Here is a 20,791-nt window from a genome sequence, read left to right as displayed (position 1 = left end):
GTGGAAAGGACTGTCTAACAGGAAAATGGTAACAGTAAGGGCTGGAATTACTAACAATAACCCAAAATAAAGAATAAATACACAGTAATACAAACAACAGTATTATAGTAGTTCAAGGCAGCTACAATCAAAAGTCCACTGCATATATGTTGTAAACAGCTCATTAACATCCAAGAATTTCCTCCAGGAAATTGTCCAAACCTTTCTTAAAACCAGCTAGGGCTATCCGCTCTTACCACAACCTCTGTTAACGCGTTCCAGAGCTTAACTGTTCTCTGAGTGAAAAAATATTTCCTCCTATTGGTTTTAAAAGTATTTCCCTGTAACTTCATCGAGTGTCCTCTAGTCTTTGTAATTTTTGACGGAGTAAAAAATCGATCCACTTGTACCCATTCTACTCCACTCAGGATTTTGTAGACTTCAATCATATCTCCCCTCAGCCGTATCTTTTCCAAGCTGAAGAGCCCCAACCGTTTTAGTCTTTCCTCATACGAGAGGAGTTCCATCCCCTTTACCATCTTGGTCGCTCTTCTTTGAACCTTTTCTAGTGCCACTATATCTTTCTTGAGATAAGGAGACCAGAATTGGATGTTTAAGCAGACATTTTCAGTGGCACTAACTACTATAGTTAAGTGCTCTTAGATATGGCAAGTTTGCCCCGAACAAGTGATTTAACTAGCCAGGATCTGAACCTTGACCCCCCTAATTTTTAAGTTCTTCATCTGACCCACAAGTTCACTGGACTGATTCAAAGTTTAGTCCTGTAGACCCCACCAGATAAGTCAGGTGTTCAGGCTGTTATTGAGGAAGAGGAATGAGGTGCATGTGAACACTCTCGGGGAGCTTTGAGACAGACTCATTTTATTTTCTGGACTTATTTGGGCGGACTGACACTCCTTAAGGACCCGACGGCTTCGTTAGATAATTCTCTGCTTGATCAACAGCTGCCCTATGCACCTTCTGCACATTATATTAAAAAGTGTTTCTCACCCTCACCATACCAGCAGTGGCGTAGCAAGGGTGAGAGGTGATGCCCCTCCCCTGCACTCTTCTATGCCCCCAACCCCATCCGCTCCTTCCCTGTCCCCTCCTGCCACACAGGCTCCTTCCTTCGTATCTCTTTAACATTGGCCAACCTGCTGCTCGCGCCAGTGTTGGCTATTCCTCTGACATCACTTCCTGGATCTGCACCTAGGAAGTGACGTCTGAGCAAGAGCCAATGTGGGCACAAGCAGCAGGTTAGGGTTGCTGCTTGCACCGGGAACATTAAAGAGGTATGGAGAAAAGGAGGTGGAGGGGCTCGCAGTAGTGAGGGATGGGGAAGGAGCGAAGGGGCAGAGAGGAGGATGGGAGCTGGTTCCCCCACTAAGACAACACCTAGGGCGGACTGCCCCCACCTTACTATGCCATTGTCTACCAGTTATAATCAGTGGCATAGTGAAAGGGGGCAGATGAGGCGGACCTCCCCAGGTGTCATCTTAGCCAGGGCGCTAGCACCTCTTCTGCCCACCCCCTCTTAAAAAATCTTCAGCGGCAGTGCTGCTCGCTGCCAGCCTCAGCTCTCTTTCTGATGTCACTTCCTGGTCGTGGGACCAGGAAGTGGTGTCAGAGGGAGAGCTAAGGCTGGCGCGAGCAGCAGTTAGGAGATGCTGCTCCCTGAGGCCGAAAGATTTGAAATATTATGCAGAGAGGGGTGGGTGTGTTTGTGTGCCCTGGGTACCTCCTTCCCTCGCTATGCTGCTGGCTATAATATCTTGTTTCATTTCAAGTCATTGAGTCTTGCAGTCTAGGGACTGGAAAATAGAACTGAGAAAACTGGACATCCACGTTCTAATTCCACTTCCCCAATTTTTGGGGAAGGGGTCTGGGTAAATTAACGGAAAGCTATTAACATGGTCTGATATCCAGCTGGAAACACTCAGCATTTCACCATGTCTGGCACCAGGATTTAATTTCCGGAGCAGGCTAACACTATGGGTTACCACGATAGGACTGACTTTTCTGTGGTCCTATTTATGCAGTCCAGCTGGCAAGCTAAGTGCTGACTCCGCCCCTGGAAAGGCCCCAAACGAGCTGGATTTCAGTTCCATGCTAACCAGTTATTTTCAGTAGCATTAACCAGCTAAATGGCATAGAGCCATTTCTAGCCAGCTAAATCAATCACTTTGCATATTAACCCCTTAATGAATATGGTTTTTATAAATATTATTCTCACCAAGGTGATATTACACCAGTTGATCTTGAACATAGGAAGGAAGCTGTCAAAGCAAGGCAGGGGAGGTTGCTGCTCCACCTTACAGCGGCCCTGATTTCTTAAGGACTGAATCTCCCTCAGGCATGTTGGGAAAGGAACATCGGAACCAACCTTCACATAAACCCTGAATAGGAGACAGAGTGGCTACACTCAGTGTGCAAAGCAGTTAGTTCTGGTCACAAAACATTGATTGAAAACAATATAACAGACCATTTGCCAGGGCCAGTAGAAGGTGCTATAAAATTGTATGGGCAGGGGGTGCTGATTGCATTCTCAGCTTCTGACAGCAGGGGGTCTAGATGGGAGCAATATAACTGTTCAGGTATTGATGATGGAGGGAGTTACATCCCCTCCTGTCCTAGGCTATCCCAGCAGCAATCACACTGGCTCTAGGAAAATTAGGGTGACCAACTGACCTGCAGTTGGAAGGACAGAAAGGTCTGGCGGAAGGAAAGAAGGGATTTCCTTATGTCTTGGAATAATTCAACCAGACCAAAACATTTCTGTTGATATGTTCCTAATGTCTACATTTCGCATTTCCCAGTATGAAAGTATACAGTTCATAGTTTCACCCCCCCCTTCCCCCACTACAAGGGGAGTACATCACTCCTCTTGTGATCTCAGCTTTTCCTAGGTGAAGCCAATCTGGAGATTGGTTTAAGGAAAAGAAAGCTTGCCCACAGAAATGGTCCATCTGCCCAGTATCCTGTTTCCACAGTGGCCAATCCAGGTAAAGATTTCCTGGTAGAGAAGCAACATTCCGTGCAAGCAGTGGCTTCCCCCATGTCTGTCTCAATAGCAGAGTATGGACTTTTCCTCCAGGAACTTGTCCAAACCTTTTTTTAAACTTGGATACATTAACTGCTGTTACCACATACTCTGGCAATGAGTTCCAGAGCTTAAGTATTTATTGAGAGAAAAAAATATTTCCTCCTATTGGTTTTAAAAAGGGATTTCCATATAACTTCATTGCGTGTCCCTAGTCTTTCTATGTTTTGATAGAGTAAAAAATTGTTCTACACCACTCAGAATTTTATAGACGTCAAACATATCTCCGCTCAGTCATCTCTTTTCTAAGCTGAAGAGCCTTAATATCTTTAGCCGTTCCTCTCTCATATGAGGAGTTCTATCCCTTTTATCATTTTGGCCATTCTTCTTTGAACCTTTTCTAATTCCACTATATCTTGGTTGAGATACAGTGACCAGAATTGAGGTTGCACCATGGAGTGATACAGAGGCATTATAATATTCCTGGTCTTATTCAGTTTCCTAGCATGCTATTTGCTTTTTTGGTCTCCACCACACATTAGGCAGATTTCAGCATATTGTCTAGGATGATATCTAGATTTTTTTTCTTGGATGCTGACTCTTAAGGTGGATCCTAATGTCTGGTAACTAGGATTTGGATTATTCTTCCCAAAGTGCATTACTTTGCACCTTTTCTATGTGACCCTATATGGAATCTGAAAATCTCAAGTATGGTCTTTTTTTTTTTTTTTTAGACAATTGATATCTCAGTCAAATAAAAAAAACAACCCAACAACAAAATCTGCAGAGCCCAGTTTTCACTAAGACTGACTGTCCATGAAAGGACACCCCTCTAAATATGCTGCATACTTAAGGGAATACACACCCCTCTTTCCTTCCTTCGATGGGTAGTGGGACCCGGCCCCCACGGTCCAGTGCTGATGTAATGTTGACGATGGTCAAACTGGCCAGATTCCAGATGTTATCCAGGGCAATTTGGAACTCCTCCTGCACAGTGGTGGGAAGCAGCTCCTCCACATCCTGGTTCTGCACAAAGAATTCCACCTGGTATGGGAGATGGGAGCCTGCCAAGGTCAAAAGAGATCACACTAGGTCAAAAGGTTTGACAGCAAATATGGAGGGAGGTGTTGTAGATGGAACTGGGACTGTTCTCCCTTGAGAAGAGGAGACTGTGAGGGGATCTGATTGAGACTTTCAAAATACTAAAAGGAATCGACAAAATAGAGCAGGAAAAAAAGTTATTTATGATGTCAAATGTGACTAGAACAAGAGGTCATGGACTGAAGCTGAGGGGGGACAAGCCCAGAACAAATGCCAGGAAGATCTGCTTCACACAGCGAGTGGTGGACACCTGGAACGCTCTCCCGGTGGAGGTTGCTGCGGAACCCACCGTTCTGGGATTTAAGGGCACGTTAGATGCACATCTCCTCGCAAGATGCATAGAAGGATACAGGTGACTAAGGATTCGCCAGGTTACACCTGGCTGGGCCTCCGTGTTGGCGGATCGCTGGACTTGATGGACCTAAGTTCTGATCCGGAGATGGCAGTTCTTATGAACACTGACAGGACAATGGTATGGAAGAATATTGTGTAGGGATAATGGAAGACACTGAAGACCTGAGCCAGGTTCATCCTTTACCTGTCATATTTCCTTAGGAAGGTTACATTGAGATGGTCTTGACTCATAACTGAAAATATGCTTCCTCCAAAAGGTCAAGCTTCTCGGTAGCTTCTATGTACCAATAGGCTTTCCTGTTTTTCAACCTTCTGAAGGGCTGAGCACCATCTCTGAGCATGAGTCTTGAGCATCAATGATCTAAGCCCAGATTTAACCTGGTGTTGGCCCAACCCTATCCCAACCCAGGTCTCTTACTTAACAGTGCTAGTATTGGGTCATGGGCCTGGATAAGAAGAACACAAGATGTGCCATAATTACGTCGGACCAAAGGCCCATCAGACCCAGTATCATGTCTCTTACAGTGGCCAATCAATCAAGGTCACAAATCCTCAGCAGGATCCCAAGAAGTAGGTCCGGTCTTTACTGCTCACACCCAGAGATAAGCAGTGGCTTCTAATAGTTCATGGACTTTTCCAACAGCTTAATATCAAAATGGAGAATAGACAGAGACAAAAAAAATTCCTTTCATTGAAGCAGACCAGCTGCAGAAATATAAACTGAAAAGTGGAGAAGGACGGAGGAATTGTTTACCTTTTGTAGAGTTGATGTTGAAGCTGATCCTTTGCCTAATGATTTCATAGGTATCTCTGTGATACGCAGTCACCTGAGAAACAGAGACAGAGAAGGAAGGAGAGCAACTTCACAATAATCTCTGGCAACAGCAACCACACCTGATAAATTCTGCACGTCTGTTTCACGCTGTTATCATGTTCATGGAAAAGGAGCCTCTGGTCTTTTTCTACAGAGGCTGATCGAATATTGGTTTCGGTTAGTGTCAAAAATAGTCAATTTTTTTTTTAATGCTCGGTTTCAGTTTCAGCCAAAATGTTTTATGACCATGGTTTCTGTTTTAGCTGAAACTGACCATGTGTTTTCAGTGGAAGCCTATAATTTGTGCTTTGTCCTATGTATCTCCCTCTCCCCTCTGAACAGGACTTGTCTTCATGGCCCCTCCTTGGGCCTATCTTAAAATCTCTGATATTCTAGGGGTGTAGTCAGAGCAGAAGTGATCCCCAGTCGCTCCTGCCCATGCTGGCTTTGCTCTCAAAATCACTGCCATGACCTCTAGTGGCAATCTTGTGAAAGTACCACAAGAAGTCACGTCAGCCATTTTGTGAGTAAAGATGACATAGGCATGAGTGACTGGGGATTACCCCTGTCCTTACTATACTACTAGACTAGGGTTACCATATTTTTCATGGCGAAATCCTGGATGCGAGGCCCCAGTTTTCATTAAGGTCTTTCATTATTTAAATTATTTTATGTATTCTGGTTGAAATCAGTGGCATAATAAAGGGGGGTCAGTCCGCCCTGGGCAGCCTTGGTAGGGGTGTCGGCACCCATCCTCCTCGCCACCCCCCGCTTCTTCCCAACCCTCCTGCCGTGCGCATGCGCCCTTTCCCTTCCCTCATACCTCTTTAATTTTCCCTGCGCGAGTAGCATTATGAATGTGCTGCCCACGTCGGTGTCGTCTCTCTCTGACGTCACTTTCGGGCCCCACGCCTAGGAAATGACATCAGAGGGATAGCCAACAAGTTTGTAATGTTGCTCGCGCCTGGAAAATTCAAAAGGTACAGGGGAAGGGAAGGGGTGAACAAGCGGCAGAAGGGTCAGGAAGGAGTGGGGGGCAAAGAGGGAAGGGATGGGACACCACCGTCTCGGTCGACACTCACCCTCGCCGTGCCATTGGTTGGAATACTATCTGGGTGATTCTAAAGAATTTCCAGCCTCTGTTGGATATGATGAAGACACAATCATTTTAATCAAACTTGTGGCATGCAGAAGGGTAGATTCTATGAGAAAGGGAAGGGAATTTCAAGCACAAGTACTGGTCCGCTTACAGTGTTAGTAGGCAAGTGCTATTTCAATGAAATTAACGCCCTCTTTTACAAAGCCGTGTGGCAACAGCCCCAAAGCCCTTTAAATCTCTATGGGCTTTGGGGCTGTTGCCACAGCAGCCCATGCTAAATGGCTTCATAAAAGGGGCCCTAAGTTTATATATTGCTCTTCATTGTAATTTTTCAGAGCATATAGTCCTCACATTCAGTAACATCAAAGTGCTTTTTAATTCTGGATTGTGTAGATCAGTATCTGGACTCCTTTACTTGTACACGTCTCCCTCCGTAATCGCAGTTTTTAGCTTGCTGGCTCCTCCCCCAAAATGAGATCAGCTTGCATAGAGGAATCGCTGATTCCAAGCGTTTACAGAGAAAATCGTTGATTCCCGGCACTTTCTTCACCGTGTTTTGCCTCTCCTTCAGGAAAAGGCCAGGTCTCCCGCCATATTATTCGCGGTTTCACCATATTCACGATGGTTTTTAATAGAAAACAGCGAATAACTTATGAAAAAGTTATTCGCAGGTCTGTTAATCCCCTATCAAAGCGAATACGGAGAGAGAAGTGTAGGTAAGAATCTTTACCGCATGTGTCCTTTATCTAAATATATCTAGGAAACATCTCAATATTACTTTCTGTTGTTATTTGTGCACAGCTTACATTAAAACTGATAATAATAATTTCTTTTTTTTTTTTTTTTTACACACCCTCACAAAGGTTATGTCTCAGAGGATAAATAACTGCATCTGGACCCTAAATATGCCAGATGTGTTGAGAAGTCTTTGTGAAAAATGGTTCTCCCAGTCTCAGCCTGAGCTTGCATTTCCTGAAACTGGAGGGTAATAATCTCCTGTGGGGTTTGCAGAGGGTTGCTCTGGCAGTGAGCTTCATTAGTTTGCATTTACACTACCAAAGTTTAGTTTTCAGTTTCGGTTTTGGCTAAAACCAGGTATTAAGTTTCAGCTGCAGTTTCTTTATATATATATATATATATATATATATATATATTAGATTTTTAGCCCATTACATTAACGGGTGCTAGAATAGATATGTAGATTTAGGCATTTCTTTCTTTCTGTCTTTCTTTCTTCCTGTCTCTCTCCCTGGCCCCCTGTCTTTATTTCTTTCTGTCTCTCACCCTGGCCCCTTGCCTGTCTTTCTGTCTCTCTCCCTGCACCACTGTTTTTCTTTCTGTCTCTCTCTCTGCCCCATTGTCTGTCTGTCTTTCTTTCTGTCTCTCTCCCCCCCTGCCCGCTGTCTTTCTCCCTGCCCTGTCTTTCTATGTGTCTCTCTTTCTTTCTGTCTTACTTTCTGTCTGTCTCTCTCCCTGCCCCCTGCCTGTCTGTCTTTCTTTCTCGTGTGCTGAGACGCTTCAGCTCCTTCTCCCATCTACCCTTAAATCACTCCTTTTGCCTCCTTCTAGTCGTTTCTACCCTCCCCAGCCTGAACAACCGCCAACCACAGTCCGGATGCTGAGCATTGGAACGCCTGCTTCACTGTTATTATTTTTGTGCTCTCCTTGGTCCTTTGAGTCACACACACATACGGATACTTTTGAACTGTGTAAAAATAGTGTTGATGGACTGAGGGCGGGAGGGGGGAGTCGCCGCCGTGGTGGTCGCCACTGGCTCAGTGCCTCCGTGCCTCCACATGCACAGTAGAAGAAGCCTGTGTCGCCGAGGGAGGATGACAGGGAAATCACCGCTGGCTCCTTCTACTGCATATGCATGGCACGGAGTTTGAAGTGCGCATGCGCGCTAAGGGTTTTATTATTATGGATATGTAATGTAATGTAATGTAATTTATTTCTTATATACCGCTACATCCGTTAGGTTCTAAGCGGTTTACAGAAAATATACATTAAGATTAGAAATAAGAAAGGTACTTGAAAAATTCCCTTACTGTCCCGAAGGCTCACAATCTAACTAAAGTACCTGGAGGGTAATAGAGAAGTGAAAAGTAGAGTTAGAGGAAAAATAAAAATAAAATAAACATTTTAACAAGACAGCATTGATCTAAATACTTTGGAAGGTAGAAGAGAGGAGAGAAAGGAATAGAAGCAGAAGGGGGAGCCATTGAACAGTAGAATTCTGGAGAAATTTAAATGATAGAAATAGAACAAAACAAAGACAAAAGGCAAAACAATAGATAAGATTAAAGATAAATCATAAGCTGGAAAGAAAAATAAAATAAAACTTTGTCTTCAATCCACGGTTTCAGCATCAGTGATGAAGTGGAGCAAGTAAGTTTAGGAGGAGCGATTGACGTTTCCAGAAAGGGCTTCTTCAGGGAAGAGACTTGGCAGACAGTCCCAGGATGCCTATGTCTCCTCCCCTGCGATGTTCTCCCATCCATGCATTCCCTCCCAGACACACTGCCCGTGCCCCAGCCGCTCCAAGGAGGCTGCCCCAGATGAGGCCCACGGTGAATGCAGGATTCTCTCCTCTGCGGGAAAGCCGCCCGGAGCCGACAGTCGATCTTCTTAGCGGATTGCATGGGGGGAAGAGTTCACACTCTTGGTAGGATCGGGTCTGTGTGCTCTCGGTGGTTGTGGCTGGTCTCGTTGCTGCTTAGGTGTAAAAGCAGTTGATCTCCACTGCTGCTGATATTTAAAAGCAGGCAGATTGATCTCTCCAATGGACTGCAGGGGGAGGAGTTCACACTCCTGGCAGGATCGGGTCTGTGGGCTCTTGGTGGTTGCGGTAGGTCTCGCTGCTGCTTGTATGTAAAAGCAGTTGTTTTTCTACTGCTGCTGATATTTAAAGCAGGTAGATTGATCTCTTAAACGGGATATAGGGGGAGGAGCTCACATGCCTGGTTGGATCGGGGCAAGGGCTCCTATTATAGGCTGCTTAGGTGTAAAAGCAGTTGATCTCCTACTTCTGATAATATTTAAAAGCAAGCATATTGATTTTTCCAACGGAATGCTGGGGGAAGAGCTTACTTGTTTGGCTGGATCAGGGCAAAGGGCTCTCGGTAGTGGTGGCTGGTCCTGTTGCTGCTTAGGTGTAAAAAACAGTTGATCTTCCTAGTGGACTGCAGGGGGAGGTGGAGCTCACACTCTTGGCTGGATCGGGTCTGTGGGCTCTTGGTAGTTGCGGATAGTTCCGCTGCTGCTGAGGTGTAAAAGCAGTTGATTTCCCACTGTTGCTGATATTTAAAAGCAGGTAGATTGATCTCTCCAATGGACTGCAGAGGGAGGAGCTCACATGCCTGGCTGGATCGGGGCAAAGGGCTCTTGGTAGTGGTGGCTGGTCCTGCTGCTGCTTAGGTGTAAAAGCAGTTGATTTTCCTAGCGAACTGCAGGGAGGGTGGAGCTCATATTTTTGCAGGACCGGGATTGTGGGTTTTTGGTGGGTTGGTCCCGTTGCTGCTTAGGTGTAAAAGCAATTGATCTCCCATTGCTGCTGATATTTAAAAGCAGGCAGATTGTCCAGGGAGAGGAGCTCTGCACTCAAACTGCCATCCTCCTCGCCTCCAAGTTCCGGATATGAGGGCAAACAAAAAATTAAAGGCAATTGTTAAATTATGCGATAGCAGAAAGTAACATATGTACTAGTACATTGCCTGTTGGATAGTTCGTCCACGCACTGTGCAGCACTGTAGTCGTGGGGCAGCCAAAAGGTCAGAAACATGGATGCTCCATTGCATGATTGCATCATCGAACAAAGTTCAGTAGTGCGCTTTCTTTGGGCAGAGGGAGTGAAACCTGTGGAAATTCACCTTCAGATATTGACTCAGAATGGACTTAGCACCATGCATCAATGAGGTTTATGAGTGGGTAAAAAGGTTTAAAGTGGGAAGAACTGGTGTAACCGACAAAGGTTGTTCTGATCACCCATCAACATCACGCACGCAAAAGCACATTGACAGGGTGGATGCTTTAATTAGAGAAGACTGATGGATAACGGTGTCTTAATTGGCTGCAAATTTAGATATCAACTATGGATCTGCATTTGCCATAATGCATGATGATTTTGGGATACAAGAAAGTCTGTGCATGAGAGCATCCCAAACAGCTTACTGATCTGCAAAAGCAAGTATTCTGGAGAGAATCGTCACCGGTGATGAGACCTGGGTGCATCACTGTGACCCAGAGAGCAAAAGATAAAGCATGATGAAGTAAAGCAAGTGGTGCTCACCTGGCTTCGGGAGTATCCGGAAAACTTCTTCTCTGCGAGAATTCAGAAGATAGTTGAACAATACAACAAATGTGTCGTCATATATGGGGACTATGTAGAAAAGTGATATGCTCAATTGCTCACAGTTACTTCTATTAAAGCCGTTAAATGTATTTTGCCTTTACTTTTTGATTTGCCTTCATATATATATATATATACACACACACACACAACATATGTACTCTGTCTCCCTCCCTTTTCCTCTCACTGCCACACATAAGTTTGCTCATAGTGTATCTTGGTCCATTTGCTGAAGTCCCATGCCGGAGCAAGAAGCAATTGCTGGTGGTGTCATTGCCCCAGACAAGTACCTCAATAATCTGTCTACTCATATCTGAGAGAGTAGGGGAGCCATACAGGTATCCACTCTGGTAGGGAGTACGCTGGGTGTAACGCAACCATCGAGGAAGATCAGGGTATCCCTCCAGGTTAGCATGAAACGTCATAGGGGTAGTTGAAGAGATTTCTAGAAGAAAAACATGTCCTGTGTTGAGTGGAGCTCAAGTGTTTTCAGCCACTTCCCACTTCAACCCAACTGAATTTATATTCCCTAATCGTTAACCCATTCCAACCCAATCCATATTTCCTCACTGTTAACCCATTGCATCCTAAATCATGTCCCCTCACTGCTAACCCATTCCATCCCAACCCATATTTCATCATTGTTAACTCATTCCATCTTAACCCATATTCCCTCAGTGTTCACTCATTCTATCCCAAAGCAAATTCCCTCAATATGGGTGGAATATCAACTAAGTATTCTTTATTTTCAATTGCAATACCCAAGAATAACAAGACTGCAATTTTGTGCAATGCATGCAGTGGATTAGACTGCAGACTAGATTAACCCTATCAATAGACAAATCTAGAGCCAGTTTACAGCCCTACCCTCAAACTTTCTTCGTATTGCACCTGAGCTATCAGGACCACACTCCTTTACAGCCACGCTTATTCTCTTGGAATTGCTAGTTGGTCTCACCAAGGAGGTTTAAGTAAAAAGAGACAGCAGCAACAGGCTTGGCCCATTACCCAATGTGAAGCCAGTAGGCGGAGTTTATTGCCTTAGCAATTTACCCAAAACAGCCTATTAGAAACCAAGGATGTTTAACTTCCAGGAGACCCCACTAATCAGAGATGTTTTGAGTGTATCAAGATGGCAGCAATGTTGAGGAGTTGGCTTCAGCGTTGTCATCTCCTGTTAATTAAACCTTCTTGTGTCTTACTAAGCATGATACCTTCCTACCTTCCTCCCAATTACATACTGAATTTTTAATTTGCATATTAGACCTATAATTTCCTTCCCATTTCTAAAGCAATCAACCCACCTTCCCTGTTAACCCTTCTCCCCAGCACTCACTGTTGCCGTAGCTGTCAAAGGTAGGAGACAGTATCTGGATGTTGGTTGGATCCAACTCATGGACGAAAAGCACTCCTACCACAGGGTAGACATTCTGATCCATGTGTGCTGCTGGCAGAAGCCCCCCGAGGATAACTGCATGCAGGATTGAAGGGAAGGGCAAAGAAAAACCAGTCACATATATGTTGGACCACAGGCACCAACATTTCAAAATGCTATGTTATGGAGAGTGCGGAGCAGTGGTTAGAGCTACAGCCTCAGCACTCTGAGGCTGTGGGTTGAAATCCCATGCTGCTCTTTGTGACCCTGGGCAAATCCAAGTTTATTTCATACTTGATATACTGTCTATCAATGGTTACCTAGACGGTTTACAATTCTAAAATTTAAATTATTTTAAAAAGGGGGCGTTTCATAGTTAAAATATCAAGGACAAAACAGACAGAGACATATGGCAACAAAAGGGTCTATTGTTAAGGAGAAGTAAAGTCCATCGAGATAAAATAAATTAAAAGGGAGGATAGAGGGGGTGGAGAGAACAATAGGGTGGGGATATCATGTCATAAAAACAGTTCTTATTTATTGCTCTGTTAGGCCACGTGCTCTGCCCCAGGTACATCAGATAGATTGTGAGTCCACCGGGACAGATAGGGAAAATGCTTGAAATACCTGTGTGTGGTTGTAAAACTCCAAAACTGTGGTACACAAGTCCCATTCCCTTATATCATGTCTCACCAAATCCTCCTTAGAGTTCTAGGTAAGTTACAAGGAGCATATTGCTACATAGAATTAGATTGTAAGGAACATTGGCAAATTCTTATATGTTTAAGCTAACAGAGATTTGGAATGCTATTCCACTTATAATAAGAGGCTTAAATTCAATTCAATCATTTCGTAGAATACTGAAAACATTTATTATTCTCTAAGTATCTGTCATCTCATTCCTCTTAATTTTTCTTATTGTTTTTTCTGGATCCTTTGGTTTATCTTTCCTTTTTTATTTATTCATCAATATTATTTCTTGTTATTATTGGTTTATGATTGTTAAAGGAGTCGAGCTCCATTTCCATGGAGATGACCCGATCTATAAACTTAAGTTTTAGTTTAGTTTAAACATATTACAAAGAATTCTGCATTCTATAAAGAATTATATATGCTATATAAAGTTATCAAATTGTTATCAACTTATGCACACAGTCTGAAGTAATATATCAAAGATATAAGCTGACCATTAACACTGTCATTGTTTCGGGTGACTTGTATTATTAATCTGAGTTTCTTTGGGACCCTGGTAGGGATTTCTTTTTTAAAAACATGTATTTACCCCTGTTTTATAAAGCCATAGCGCAGATTTTAGCAGCGGACGTGGAAGTTAACATTTCCGATGCTCATAGAAGTCCTATAAGTGTTGGAGCTTTCACCACTGCAGCTGGAGCTAAAAACCACGCTAAGGCTTTGTAAAAGGGGGTTCGATTTTTGCAAAACAGAGCGTATATACTGTGGTTGTACAAATTATGATGAAAAGTAAGTTCCACACTTTTGCTATCTGGTAGTTGAATGATTAAGAACATAAGAATTGCCACTGCTAGGTCAATGATAGGATCAGGCTTTTAGAGTTATGTTGATCATCAGATCTACCTAATAGCTCAGTAAATCTGGGGAAGCTATTAGGGATATCTCCGAATAGTATTTTAAATGCTACAAAGCATAGTTTGAATTCTATTCCGCTTTCTTTCGGTAACCAGTGCAGTTTTATAAGCAGTGGTGTGACATGGTCAAATCTTGATTTCTAGTACATGAGTTTGATATCAGTTGGAATGTCTTCATTAGTGGAGCATCGCAGTGGTCTACTACTGACAATATCGCTGACTGCTGCACTAGTATTCCGTAGTGCTGTTGGAAGATATCTGGTCTTACCATTAAAGCATACTTTGATAACTCTGCCTTCAGAATCTTGGTACAATCCCTCGTATTAAGTCAACTCGACTACTGTAACATCGCCTACTTAGCAATCCCCCAAAAGAATATACGACGATTACAACTAATGCAAAACACTGCGGTCAGACTAATCTTCGGTCTAAAGAAGTTCGATCACGTGACGCCATACTTCAAACAGCTACACTGGCTGCCGATGGAAGCTCGTGTAAAGTTTAAGTTTGCCTGCCTCTGTTTTAAAGTTTTCTACGGTCTAACCCCTAAATACATCACTGACCTATTCTCCTTCTCAGCCAACAAACACAAGAGAAGCTCCCACTCACACTTCGTTTCTCCCCTGGTTAGAGGATGCAAACTAAAAAAACACCATGAGCATCTTCTCTCACATCAGGCTGCTCTATGGGGTAAAGACCTAGAACAACTCCTATTGCCCACCACTTATGAGGTATTCAGGAAACGCCTCAAAACTCACCTATTCCTGAAATACCTAGACAGCTGACCCACTTCCCTCCTTCCCCTCTCTTGCCCTTTCTCCCCATTGTTCCCACATCCCTTAAGTTAACTCAACTTGTACATCAACTCAACTTGTACTCCACTAATCTTCTGTAAACCGCATAGAACTTAACGGTATTGCGGTATATAAACTGTTATTATTATTATTACCCTTCTTAGTTTTTGTAGTGTGAGAAAGGATTTTCAGATTAAGTTGTTAAGGTGATCTTCAAAACTTCTAGTCTTAATTTAAATAGTCAATTATCCTATTTAGGGCAGCAGGTGAACAAGTTCTTATTACATTTCATTACTTGCTAAGACTCAAACACTAAATAAAGCCTATAAATTATTTTAAGCCTCTCTATACCAGTCTAACATACCTAGTACCTTAATAGGATTTCATTAAGCAGCTCAATAATAAGATGCAGACGGTATTTAAATCTTAAAACAAAACAGACAAGTACAAAACAACAAAAAACGAACAACTCTAGCGCACAGTCACATGACTAGTGCCAAAAGAGCACTCAAATAAAACAGTTTTCACACCCTTTCCAAACTGCCAGAGTATGCTCGATTGGTGCAACGCCAAAGGCAAGGCATTCCAAAGTAGTCCAGCAGCAAGAGAGGAGCTATCCAGTCTTTTGCACAGAGTGTCACATGTATGATTATCTCCCAGTTGGTGAGAAATTATATGTGTGTGCTTGCTGCAAAGAGCTCTTGGCTCTCAGAGAATGACTTGGAGGAGTTGAGGGAGACAGAGAGGTACACAGAGGAGACATACAGGGATGTTATAGAGAAGTCCCACCTCCAGTCTAGCAGCCCCTGTGCTGCCTTGGAGAAGGAAGGTCTCCTAAAAGGTGAATACCACCCTGGTGATGCAGGAAATGATCCTGTAGCCAGGACCTGCCCACCAGGAGATGCAGATGCAATATCCTCTTGCACTGAGGAGCTTCAGCCCAGAAGGGAGGAGTTAAGACAGCCTTTGTAGTGATAGATTCACTCATTAGGCATGTAGATAGCTGGGTGGATGGTGGGCCTGAGGATGGCCTGGTCACTTGCCTGCCTGGTATGAAGGTGGTGGACCTCACGCGTCACTTAGATATTAGATGGTACTGGAGAGGAGCTAGTTGTCTTGGTACATATAGGTACTAATGACATAGGAAAATATGAGAGGGAGGTTCTGGAAGCCAAATTTAGGCTCTTAGGTAGAAAGCTGAAATCCAGATCCTCCAGGGTAGCAATTAAAGATTTTCAGCTACCCAAAATGTCCCAAAACTAATCTCTCATTTCCAATAAAGTCAACTGTCTATTTGCCAACTGTAGAGTTTCTAAATCTCCCAAAAGAAAGATTTTCAGAGCTGTCAAGTTACCTGGATCTAGGCTGGAGGGTTGTTTTTTTGGTTTTTTTTGCAGTCCTGATTTTGAATTTATATCCCAAAGCAGTGAGGGATTTGTAGAGTCTGATTCTGCTCATTGAAATTAGTGCTGCTAGGTTGGGGTGGTCAGAAATCCAGGACTGACCCAAAATCTCAAGCCACTTGGTTTCCCTGAATTTTAGGCTAAGATGGCTTTCTGACAAGCTAATCCTGTTCCCTTAAGGGCCCTGCAGCATTGATTTTAATGGATACTACAAATCCCAAACAGCTTTGAGGAAGTAAGTTCAAAAGCAGGATTGGCCAAAAAGTTTCGTTCCTCGAAATAGGTAACTTACTACTTTGCAACTGATTTTCAAAGATGCCAACTTACTACTTCCAGTAGGGACATTGTAGACATCCTGGGTTTCTGACAACGCCCATCCTGAAGCATTATTGGATAGATTTCAGTGGGCAGAATCAGGGACTACAAATCCCACAGTGCTTTGGGATAATGCATTCCAAACCAGAACTGGCTTACAATGTCCATACTAGAATAGGGCAAGTTGGCAGCTATAGAGTTTACTGAATTTTTCACCCCAGACCTCGTATGTGTGGTGGGGAAGGGAATCTCTCTCCAAACAGGCCTCCACCACAAACCTACAGTATTAGGATAGAGCCAAATATAACCTGTGATCTAATTTGTCAGTATGTGACTTTCAGGGAGAAGAATGAAAAAAAGACTCGGAGAAAGAGAGACACACAAAGAGCCACAGTAAAGAACAAAAATCATGGACAGACTTGTGGGTCACTCACATCACTTTGACAGGACGGAGCAGGCTGGGCTCTGATTCTAGTTTTCACAGCTTTGTAGAGAGGGGGAGAAAATTCACTGGCTGACCCTTGAAGCTATTTCCTGACTCTTTAATGCTACAGCTCCTTTAGAATGGCACCAATACCCCAGTCTACTACTAATCCTTTCTATAGCACTGCCAGATGTATGCATGTAAGAGAAAATCCCTGCTCGACAGAGCATACACTTGCCTGTCAGGAAAGCGTTGCGCACCCTGTCTGCTGCCATCTTTCCTCTTGGCCTTGGAGGGACTGTGGGGCAGGGTTTGATTGACAGGGACAGCTTGCTGCCAAGAGATTAGGAGAGGCTGGGACGGCTGGGTCCTAGTTCCATCCCACGAGCCCCTCTCTCTCTCCCTACATTAGAACTCATACTATTTATAATCCTGCCCTCTCTCTATAATCCCCTCTCCCACTCTGCTAACTTGCTGTGTCCAAGATGCCCCATTCTTCATTCCTACTTACCATATGGCTCCAGAAAAAGGAGGACAAATTGAGACCTACAGGTTTTACTTCCATTGTTTTCAACGTCTCAGTCCGTCCTCCTTACTTCTGTTGCTTTCAATGGAAGCAAAACCCGGATGTTTCAATCCATCCTCTTTTTTTCTGGAGCCATATGATAACCCAGCACTTACACAGCTGCCAAGTTTAGGTTTTCCATAAAGCTATAGAAAAAAAGGAGGACAGATTGAGGCATCCGGGTTTTACTTCCATTCAGTGGCGTTTAGGATAAAAACTGTGCTGAAGGATCTGTTCAAATTGGAAAACAGTCACGATGCAGTCAGAAGAAATTGTGAAGCTTACTCCAGTTTATGTTCCTAACAGTGTAACGAGGGTAGGAGGTGGCCCCCCCCCTTCTTCACTTCCCTCTGCTCCTTCTGCACCCCCCACTCCTTCCCTGCCCCCCTCCCCGGCCATCTTAATCACATCCTCCCTTTCCCCTGTACCTCGTTAAATCTTCTCCAGCCTGCTGTTTGTGCCAGTGTCGGCTTTCCCTCTGATGTCACTTCCTGGCCCTGTAACCCGGAAGTGATTTCAGAGGGGAGCCTGAGCAGGAGGCCTGAGACGTTGCTCACATTGGCGAAGATTTAAAGAGCTACGGGGTGGGGGGAAGGGAGGGTGTGAGTGTGGCAGGGGGGGTAGAGAGGTGCCAATGCCCCCACCAAGACGGCTCCTAGGGTGGTCCGCTCCCTTTACTACACCACTGCTTCCATTGCTTTTTTAAAATTTTATGTTCTAACATTTTTATTGACGGAAGAAAGTAAATATACAGTTATATAATATAATACAAATGAATATTCATTACAAATAATTTCACAACTCTGAGACTTCCATTCCATATATACTATGAAATACTATCATTCCTCCAAAAATTTTCATATGACAGACCCTATCTCCCCCCAAGATGGAAGGATGGAAATAAAACATGGATGTCTCAATCCATCCTCCTTTTTCTGGAGCCATATGGTAACTCTGGTCCAAGTTGCCCATTGCAGGAGGGAGACTCTTTGGCCAGTCCTGGATTATTGACAGCCCTCACCCTGGCGCATTATGAGACGTAATTACAGCACTAATTTCAATGAGTAGAATCATGGCCTACAAATACTACACTACTTTGGGATGTCCGTTTAAAACCTTGACTGGCCAAAAAGTCTCCCTCCTGGAATAGGTAACTCAACAGCTCTGCACTTAGCACTTGCCTTAAAATTAGCAGAATCCCTGGCCAGCTGGATCCTAGCCAGAAACCCTATGACCTTTGCCATAAGCAGCTGCATTGATAGAGGCCTGTGAATGAAGATGAGGAGAGGGAGGGAGGAAGGAAGAGATCTTGAGACAAAGTACCAGGAATGGATGGGGTAGGGACATATCAGAGCAGATGAGCGTCCTGGTTCTAACAGTATGCACTAAAAACATTGACGCTGCATGGGATGGGGAAGCAGTGGGTGTATTTGAGGAGTCAGCAGGGGACTGGAAAGGGAAAGAAAGTTGAGACTTGCTTTTTGACAGCAGTCTTACTTCAAATAATCAATTCATTATCTCCCCCTTGCAGGCCTGTTTCTAGGTTCCTGTCTTTCTCTGATGGGTATCTATATTTAGGCTGGCTTGAATCTTGGCTTATTTAAGGTGGAATGGCCTACGATGCTGTTCTGTACCATTGTCTATTTTCTGCACATCTGTCCCTCCCTGCCCCCCCACCCATCTATGGGCAATGCCTTGCTTGCAGATGCTGCAGCTGGACAGGACTCCAGCAGGTTCAGGTGTCTGAGCACCCAGGGACCCTGAAGGTACTGTGTTAGCACTTCATCCCCCCTGTCCACTCAGACTCCCTCATCCCCTTGCTCTGCATTTAGCCCCAGGCATGCTAGAAATCCCTCATTGTTTTGGTTGCTGTCACCACTGCTGGTGGTGACTCCAGATGTCCACTCTAGAGCAGGGGTGGTCAGTGGAGGAAGGAGTGGTGCAGTGGTTAGAGCAACAGCCTGAGGTTGTGGGTTCAAATCCCACACTGCTCCCTGTGACCCTGGGCAAGTCACTCAATCTTCCATTGCCCCAGGTATGTTAGGTAAATTGTGAGCCCACCAGGACAGACAAAGAAAAAATGCTTGACTACCTGATTGTAAACCACTTAGATAACTTTGATAGGTGGCAAATAAACAGCTAAATAAATAACTAATATTAAAATGTCAGCCTTCGAGGTCCACAACCCAGCCGGGTTTTCAGGACTTCCCCAATGGATATGCGTTGATAACTGATACATTTGTGCATGGAGAAATGCCATATTTGGATGGAAAAGCAATAAGGATCATATGATATATTTGAAGTTATGGAACTCACATAACAACAATTCATTTGAAGGTAAGGACAGATGGGGTTCGTTTTAGACCCTGTTCGGTTGGCTGATCCACATGACATTTTGCACTGCTGGAGAGGCAGGAGAGAGCAGCCGGAGCGCCATCGAGTGAAGGAAATCACTCACGGTATGCTCCGACCGCCTCTTCCCGCATTAAAGTCGGGCCTGACCAATCAGGAGCTGCCTTCTTAGCACATCCTTTACGTTTTAACATTTTTTTATTGACGGAATAAAAACTCTCAGAACTACCAAATTACTTGGTTTCAGGATTGAGACTTTTTAACCAGTCCTGGTTTTGAACCTGTAAATCAAAGCAGTGTGAGTTTTGTAATCCTAATTCAACCCATTGAAATCAGTACTGCAGGTCTCATAATACAGCAAAGTAAGGTTGGCAGAAATCCACATCTTTACAGTAGGAGGGGGTCCTGGGTCTTTATACACTTATTTGCAATGGGTGAATTATTTGAATAAATTACGGAGATCGGATCTTTCATGTGGAGTTCGTGATGGAATTCTATCTTTTTTAATCAATGTGAAGATGTGCCTATTTCACCCACAATTACGATCTACTCCTAAGCAAATCAAAAATGTTCAAACTTCTATTGTATTTCCTAATATCATGGCAATTCTTATGCAATCTGCCTTGAACCGCAAGGTAATGGCGGAATAGAAATCACTAATGTAATGTAATATCTTTATTACTTAAGTGGTGGTGGAATTTACTTCCAACTTGTACATATGAAAATGTTTTACAAAATTGGAGTGAGGAGTTGGGAATTCAGATCTCACTTCTTGATTTTAGTCAAGCTATTAATAGATTACCAAAAATTATTACAGGCTCTGTTTGGAGGGAATGTACTTACAGAGTTTTACATAGGGCTTATTTCTCCCCAAATCAAGCTTTTCATGCGGGTTTGGTAAATTCCCCAATTTCTATTAAATGTGATAAGAATCTTGGCACATTATCTCATGCTTTAATTAAGTCTTTCTGGTCTGCCATCCTATTATATTTGGGTTCATTATGGGATAGTCCTGTTGTGGGTTCTCCAAGGGGAGTCATTTTTGATAAGGCAGCTGCTTGTGGGTTATTTGGTCAAGGGAGATATCTTTTATTTCAGAAGGCATGTACGATTGGGTATAAATGTATTATGCAATATTGATTACAGAAAGAATCTCCACGTTTTTGGCACTGGAGGAACCAGTTGCATTGTTTGCTTTTGTTTGAAGTCTGGGAGGTT

General features: G+C 43.7%; 1 protein-coding gene across 3 annotated transcripts in view; it reads right to left on the bottom strand.

Annotated features, from left to right (window-relative positions):
• The window catches only part of SGCA (sarcoglycan alpha), a 45,118-nt gene that overhangs the window by 9,961 nt on the left and 14,366 nt on the right, over positions 1–20,791 (bottom strand). For 2 of the 3 annotated variants that reach the window (XM_033918590.1, XM_033918591.1), the window contains exons 2-6: positions 12,075–12,209; positions 11,029–11,183; positions 5,232–5,304; positions 3,888–4,086; positions 2,216–2,378 (exon numbers count right to left, since the gene is read on the bottom strand). In XM_033918590.1, coding sequence (XP_033774481.1) covers positions 2,216–2,378; positions 3,888–4,086; positions 5,232–5,304; positions 11,029–11,183; positions 12,075–12,209 — 725 coding nt within the window. Of the gene's footprint in view, positions 1–2,215; positions 2,379–3,887; positions 4,087–5,231; positions 5,305–11,028; positions 11,184–12,074; positions 12,210–16,894; positions 16,982–20,791 lie in introns of those variants that run through there. The other variant, XM_033918592.1, reaches the window with a different exon arrangement.

This window comes from Geotrypetes seraphini, chromosome 13 (assembly GCF_902459505.1).
Source record: "Geotrypetes seraphini chromosome 13, aGeoSer1.1, whole genome shotgun sequence".
Lineage (NCBI taxonomy): Eukaryota > Metazoa > Chordata > Amphibia > Gymnophiona > Dermophiidae > Geotrypetes > Geotrypetes seraphini.
Note: the sequence above shows the minus strand (reverse complement) of the source record. Positions and strands in the feature narration are given on the sequence as shown.